Source organism: Puma concolor, chromosome B2 (genome assembly GCF_028749965.1).
Source record: "Puma concolor isolate L17-30 chromosome B2, mPumCon1.1.hap2, whole genome shotgun sequence".
In the NCBI taxonomy this organism is placed as follows: domain Eukaryota; kingdom Metazoa; phylum Chordata; class Mammalia; order Carnivora; family Felidae; genus Puma; species Puma concolor.
In genome coordinates, this window is record NC_141671.1 from 2521592 (window position 1) to 2528785 (window position 7194).

At 38.9% G+C, this 7194-nt stretch overlaps 1 protein-coding gene across 1 annotated transcript; it reads left to right on the forward strand.

Moving 5' to 3' along the window:
- Positions 1 to 2553: 2553 nt before the first annotated feature.
- Positions 2554 to 3493, forward strand: LOC147580592 (olfactory receptor 2B8-like). Its single transcript, XM_086705923.1, has one exon. The coding sequence runs from the start codon at positions 2555 to 2557 to the stop codon at positions 3491 to 3493; it is 939 nt and encodes a 312-aa protein (XP_086562049.1). The 5' UTR covers position 2554.
- The last annotated feature ends 3701 nt before the right edge of the window (positions 3494 to 7194 follow it).

The following is a 7194-nucleotide window of genomic DNA, read 5'->3' on the forward strand; positions in this document are numbered from 1 at the left end:
CACTCTGTCCCTCCACTGTTTGTGCTCACTCTCTCTCACACAAAATAATAAATAAACTGAAAAAATTAAAGCAATAAAAATTTGTCAGCAATGTGTTTCAGACGGATGTGTGTATATTTGTGCACGTGTGCATGAGAACGAACCACGGTTTGTTTTTATTTGCTCTTCTGAGAAGGTGTTAAGGAGGGGATATTCCCTGTTGTTGCACATTTAGACTGTCCCTGATACATTTATAATTAATTCTATTAAGAAATTGTTGGTGCATAGATTTTGTTTTCTGGATACCACTGGTCACATCTTCATAGGAAATCAAAGGAGTTCTAAAACAGTGTGAATTACCACATTCTTTATTCCATTTCTATGAACATTTATTTTATGCCAGATTTGTACCCGTTTCTTTCACACATTGGTTTGAAAGAAACTTGCGTCATATTTTAAAACTCTTGGAAGAGTTAAAAATGTGCTGGATGTCTACCCTTCTGAATATGAAAGAACTGAAATACTCGTGTCCTGATGTCTCGTTCGTTGGTATGTTACTATGCTCATTGAGTACTGCACAGCTGGATGGAAATGGTCATCAGACGAGCCTTAGAGCTGGCATTGTGTTTGATCTAGAGTGACTGTCTCTGCAGGCTACCTTCCAGAATGGTGATCATTCATATAATATAGATGGGTGTTGGAGAGTTTGCATACTACCAATATATCCTTTCCTTTAGGCCTTTCCTTGTACTACGTTAAGGTTTGCATTATAGCTCTGCGACTTGTCATGGCTTTGAGAATATATCTGTGTTTATCTCTATATATTTACCCAAGTAATTATTTTATCCTAGGAAGTGATGCAAATCATTACATTTTGTACATAGATTACCCATTTGGATAATGCTCTAAAAAGTTCTGATTAGAATGGTGATATGGAGTAATCCTACCTCTTTGAGGAATTTTATGAAGGTTGGTGTAATTATTCTAATGGAGTAATGTGTGAAACACAAATCTGCAGAAGGAAGAATTGAGTGTTGGCCCCTGGATTTTAGAGTTCTGATTCCAAAGGACTCTGCACAGCCGATGAATTTTCAGAGTTCCTGTTAAATTGGCATGGTAATTTTAAGCATCTTTGGGGTTAACGTTAAGCACTGTTTGAATGGTGTTGTTCTCAGGTTTTCTCTCATTATTTGTTTTACTTCCACACACACACACAAAGAAACCTGATATTTGTTTGTATGCAGAACTAGCAGCGATGTGTTGAATGTAACTGAATTCTTTATAGAAATATATTCTAGGTCATAAATTCCTGTAACTGAATTTATTTTAGAGATCATGTTGTATCATGACCTGTGCCATGTGTAGTGTGTGTATTCCAGTTGTGTGCAATTATGAGATACATATGAAAAATAATGAATCTGGGGTGCCTGGGTGGCTCAGTCGGTTAAGGGTCTGACTTCGGCTCTGGTCAAGATCTCACTGTTCGTGAGTTCAAGCTCCATGTTGGGCTCTGTGCTGACAGCTAGGAGCCTGGAGCCTGGTTCAGTTCTGTGTCTTCTTCTCTCCCCCATTTCCCCACTTGCACTCTGCCTTTCTCTCTCTCTCAAAGATAAATACACATTAGAAAAAATTTTAAAAATGCTGACTATCACTTTATGTGCATCACTTTCCTATTCTTTCTGATTTCCCTCCCTCTTTTCCCTTATCTGATTTTCTCTGAAATGCACACATATTTTTATTTTATTTCATTTATTTTATTGATTTTAAATTCTCTTTTTTATTTTTTTGAATTTACATCCAAATTAGTTAGCATATAGTGCAACAATGATTTCAGGAGTACATTCCTTAATGCCCCTTACCTATGTAGCCCATCTTACCTCCCACAACCCCTCCAGCAACCCTCAGTTTGTTCTCCATATTTATGCGTCTCTTCTGTTTTGTCCCCCTCCCTGTTTTTATATTATTTTTGCTTCCCTTCCCTTTGTTCATCTGTTTTGTCTCTTAAAGTCCTCATATGAGTGAAGTCATATGATTTTTGTCTTTCTCTGACTGACTAATTTCACTTAGCATAATACCCCCCAGTTCCATCCACGTAGTTGCAAATGGCACGATTTCATTCTTTTTTGATTGCTGAGTAATACTCCGTTGTATGTTTATACCACATCTTCTTTATCCATTCATCCATTGGTGGACATTTGGGCTCTTCCATACTTTGGCCATTGTTGATAGTGTTGCCATAAACACGGGGGTGCACACACATATTTTATAGTACTTTCAGCCTACTAGGCTGAGACTGAAAGACATTTTGTACCTATGAGGGATGCAGACACAGGTCCATTATTTGATTTTCTTACATTAAATATTATGATTTTCTATTCTGATAATATAGAATTAATTAATATGAACGATGGCAATTTCATGAGTCCATAATTTATTCAAAGAGTTACTTATACAATCGCATGCCCTGTCATATAACATGCTAAATTCACATACTGCCAACATTTTATTGCTTTGAAGATTGCTTTTAAAAATTGCTAATTGCTTGGTCTTGACAGGAAACTTGTGATAAGAAAGAATGGACCAGAAAAATGGAAGTTCTTTCACTGGCTTTATCCTGCTGGGTTTCTCTGACCGGCCTCAGCTGGAGCGAGTCCTCTTTGTGGTTCTTCTGATCTTCTATCTGCTCACCCTCCTGGGAAACACAAGCATCATTGCATTGTCCCGCCTGGACCCACACCTGCAGACTCCCATGTACTTTTTCCTGTCCAACCTAAGCTTTCTGGACCTGTGTTACACGACCAGCATTGTTCCTCAGCTGCTGGTTCATCTCAGGGGAGCAGACAAGTCTATCTCTTTCGGCGGCTGTGTAGCTCAGATGTTCATTGCTCTAGGGTTGGGATGCACAGAATGCATTCTGTTAGGGGTGATGGCATTTGACCGCTACGCAGCCGTCTGCAGGCCCCTGCACTACACAGTGATCATGCACCCCCGTCTCTGTGCCCTGATGGCTTCTGCATTATGGTTCCTTGGTTTTGCTACCTCCTCATTGCAGACGGTGCTCACTTTCCTCGTACCACTCTGTGGGAGAAATAAAATAGACCACTTCCTTTGTGAGATGCCCCCACTGCTCAAGCTTGCCTGTGTTGACACCACTGTGTATGAGTCTGAGCTCTTGTTTGTCGGTGTGATCATTCTCTTCATACCTGTGGCATTAATCACATTCTCCTATGGTCATGTTGTCAGGGTAGTGCTAAGAATAAAGTCAGCCGCAGGACAGAGGAAAGTGTTTGGAACATGTGGGTCCCACCTCACCGTGGTCTCCCTCTTCTATGGCACGGCCATCTATGCTTACCTCCAGCCCAGCAACAACTACTCCCAGGATCAGGGCAAGTTCGTTTCTCTCTTCTACACCATCGTCACCCCCATGGTCAACCCGTTTATATATACCCTGCGGAACAAGGATGTGACTGGAGCAATGAAGAAGGTGCTCTGTAGGGGCTATGACTCCAGATGACTCGGTACAGAAGACCCTGTGATGGAACACTTTGAATGTCAGAGCCCCTAAGATTTTTGTCTGGACGTGTCATCCAACGTTTCCCCTGATGACTCTCATGAGAATTACCTTACTTCATTGTTTTACGCAACGAGTGTTCAAACTCTGAATTCATGGATCCAACATGCAAGAGAGTTCCCATTTGTAAATATCCTTGACAACACCTGTTGTCTCTTGTATTGTTGATTTTAGCTATTCTCACATGGGTGAAGTGACATATCTTTGCATTTTTGGTTTGTATTTACCTGATGATCAGTGATGTTGAGCATGTTTTGACGTGTTTTTTTGTCATCATGTTGTCTTCTTTGGAGAATGTCTACTCATGTATTCTGGCCATTTTTAATTGGATCATTTGTATTTTGGGCATTGTACGTATAAGACCTTTATAAATTATGATATAAACCCTTTATTGTTTATGTCATTTGTCAATATCTTCTCCCATTCAGTAGTTTTCTTTTAACTTTGAAACACAAGTAAATTTGAAATATTTTTCAAATGATTTTATTCTAGTTTTTTTTAATTAAGTGTTTTTACTTATTCATCTTTATCGTAAATATTATTTCTTTTTAAAATAAATGTATTTATTTCAATTCAAGTTAGTTAACAGATAGTGTTGTATTGGTTTCGGGAGTAAAACCCAGTGATTCATCACTTACATATGAAGCCATGTACTCTTCCCAAGAAGTGCCCTCCTAATACCCATCACACATTTCGCCCATGCCCCCACTCCTCTCTCCTCCAGCATCCCTCAGTTTGTTGTTTGTATGTAAGAGTCTCCTATTGTTTGCCTCCTTCTGTTTTTCTTTTTTTTTTCCTTCCCTTCTCCTCAGTTAATCCGTTACATGTCTTAAATTCCACATATAAGTGAAATCATGATAATCATGATATTTGTCTTTCTCTGGTCGATTTATTTCACTCAGCAAAATACAGTCTAATTCTATCTATGTCGCTGCAAATGGCAAGATTTCATTATTTTTGACTGCTGAGTAATACTCCATCGCATATATTTACCAGTTCTTCTTTATCCATTCATCCATCAATGGACAGTTGGTCTCTTTCCATAATTTGGCTATTGTCGATAGCACTGCTCTTGTGCAGTGGGGTGCATGTGCCCTTTTAAAACAACACACCTGTATCCCTTGGATGAATACCTACTAGTGCAATTGCTGGGTCATAAGGTAGTTCTATTTTTAATTTTTTGAGGAACCCACATAGTGTTTTCCAGAGCGGCTGCACTAGTTTGCATTCCCAGCAGTAGTACAAAAAAGATCCTCTTTCTCTGCATCCTTGCCAACATCTGTCGTTGCCTGAGTTGTTAATGTTAGCCATTCTGACAGGTGTGAGGTGATATCTCATTGTGGTTTTGATTTGTATTTCCCAGATGATAAGTGATTTTGAACATTTTTTCATGTGTTTGTTAGCCACCTGGATGTCTTCTTTGGACAAGTGTGTATTCATGTATTTTGCCCATTTCTTCACTGGATTATTCATTTTTTGAGTTTGATAAGGTCTTTATAGATTTTGCATACTAACCCTTTATCTGATATATCATTTGGAAATATCTTCTCCCATGCCGTAGGTTGCCTTTATTTGCTGATTGTTTTCTTCACTGTGCAGTAGCTTTGTATTTTGATAAGGTCCCAACAGTTCATTTTTCTTTCTGTTTCCCTTGCCCCTGCAGATGTGTTGAGTGAGAAAGTTGCTGCTTCCCAGGTCAAAGAGGTTTTTTCCTGCTTTCTGCTCTAGGATTTTGATGGCTTCCTGTCTTACATTTTGGTCTTTCTTCCATTTTGAGTTTATTTTTGTGTATGGTGAAGGAAAGTGGTGAAGGTTCATTTTTCTGCATGTTGCTGTCTAGTTTTCCCAGCATCATTTGATGAAGAGACTTTATTCCATTGGAAATTCTTTCCTGCTCTGTCAAAGATTGGTTGGCCATACATTTGTGGGTCCATTTCTGGGTTCTCTTATTGTGGAGAACACTCAGTTCCATTGATGTGAGTGTCTGGTTTTTGTGCCAGTACCATACTGTCTTGATCACTACAGCTTTGTAACACATCTTATTTTTTCCCTCAGAAATGCCTTGTGTGTGTTTATTCATTCCTCAAAACAAGCCTGTGAGGCAGGTGCCATTAATTATTGATAATTGCCCTTTAGCTTTGTAACAATTAGAAAATTGGAACACTGCAGAGAAATGGTAAGGGAGGAATAATCCCCTAATCTCAGCCAGGTGGGAATTCTGGATTTGTCTTGTCTTTTGACTTTTTGTTTTGACTAAATTTCTCTGAGCTTTGTTATCTTCACTGAATATCTCTATTATAATCCTGTTATCAAAAATCATATTGTACCTAGGCACCTGGGTGGCTATTCAGTTAAGGTGTAATACGTCTTGCAGTCCAGCATCGTGGTACCTCCAGCTTCGGTTTTCTTTTTCAAGATTGCTTTGTCTATTTAGTTGTTTTCTGGTTCCATACAAATTTTAAGATTGTTCTAGCTCTGTGAAGAATGCGGGTGTTGCTTTGATAGGGATTGCATTGAATATGTTGATTGCCTGAGTAGTATTGACCTGTTAACAATCTTTGTTCTTCCCATCCAGGAGTATGGAACATTTTGCCATTTTCTTGTGTGTCTTCTTCAATGTCTTTGATAAGTTTTCTATAGTTTTCAGTGCATTGATTTTTCACCTCTTTGGTTATGCTTATTGGTGGGTATTTTACGGGTTTTGGTGCACTTGCAAGTGGGATCGATTTCCTGATTTCTCTTACTGTTGGTTCATTATTGGTGTATAGGAATGCAATGGATTTCTGTGCATGGATTTTACATCCTGCAACCTTGCTGAATTCATGGATCAGTTCTAGAAGTGTTCTGGTGGAATCTTTTGGGTTTTCCACATAGAGTGTCATATCATCTGTGAGGAGTGAGTGTGTCTTCCTCCTGGCTTATTTGGATGTCTTTTATTCCTCTGCGTTGTCTGATTGCTGAGTCTAAGACTTCCGATACTATCTTGAATAACAGTGGTGAGAATGGGCATCCTGTCCTGTTCCTGATCTTAGGGGGAAAGCTCTCAGTTTTTCCCTATTGAGGACGATAGTAACATTAGGTCTTTCATTTATGGCATTTGTGATCTTGAGGTATGAGCCTTCTAGCCCTACCTTTTTGAGGGTTTTTGTCAAGAAAGGATGCTGTATTTTGTCAAAGGCTTTCTCTCCATCTATTGAGAGGACCATGTGGTTCTTGTCCTTTCTTTTAGTGATGTGATGTATCACACTGATTGATTTGCAGATATTGAACTAGCCCTGTGTCCCAGGTGTAAATCCCACTTGGTCTTGTTGAATAATTCTTTTAATGCATTGTGTGATTTGGCTGGCTATTATCTCATTGAGGATTTTTGCATCCATATTTATCAGGGAAATTGTTCTGTAATTCTCCTTTTGAGTGGGTTCTTTGTCTGGTTTTGTAATCAAGGTAATGATGGTCTCATAGAAGGAGTTTGTAAGGTTTCCTTCCATTTCTGTTTTTGGCATGGCTTCAAAAGAATAGGTGTTAACTCTTCTTAAAATATGTGGTAGAATTCCCCTGGAAAGCCATCCAGCCCTGGACTCTTGTTTTTTGGGGCAGTTTTGATTACTAATTCAATTCCTTTACTGTTTATGGGTGTGTTAAAA

Bases quoted from the DNA above. Each gene is read 5' to 3' on its own strand.
- LOC147580592 (XM_086705923.1), top strand. From the start codon at position 2,555: ATGGACCAGAAAAATGGAAGTTCTTTCACTGGCTTTATCCTGCTGGGT.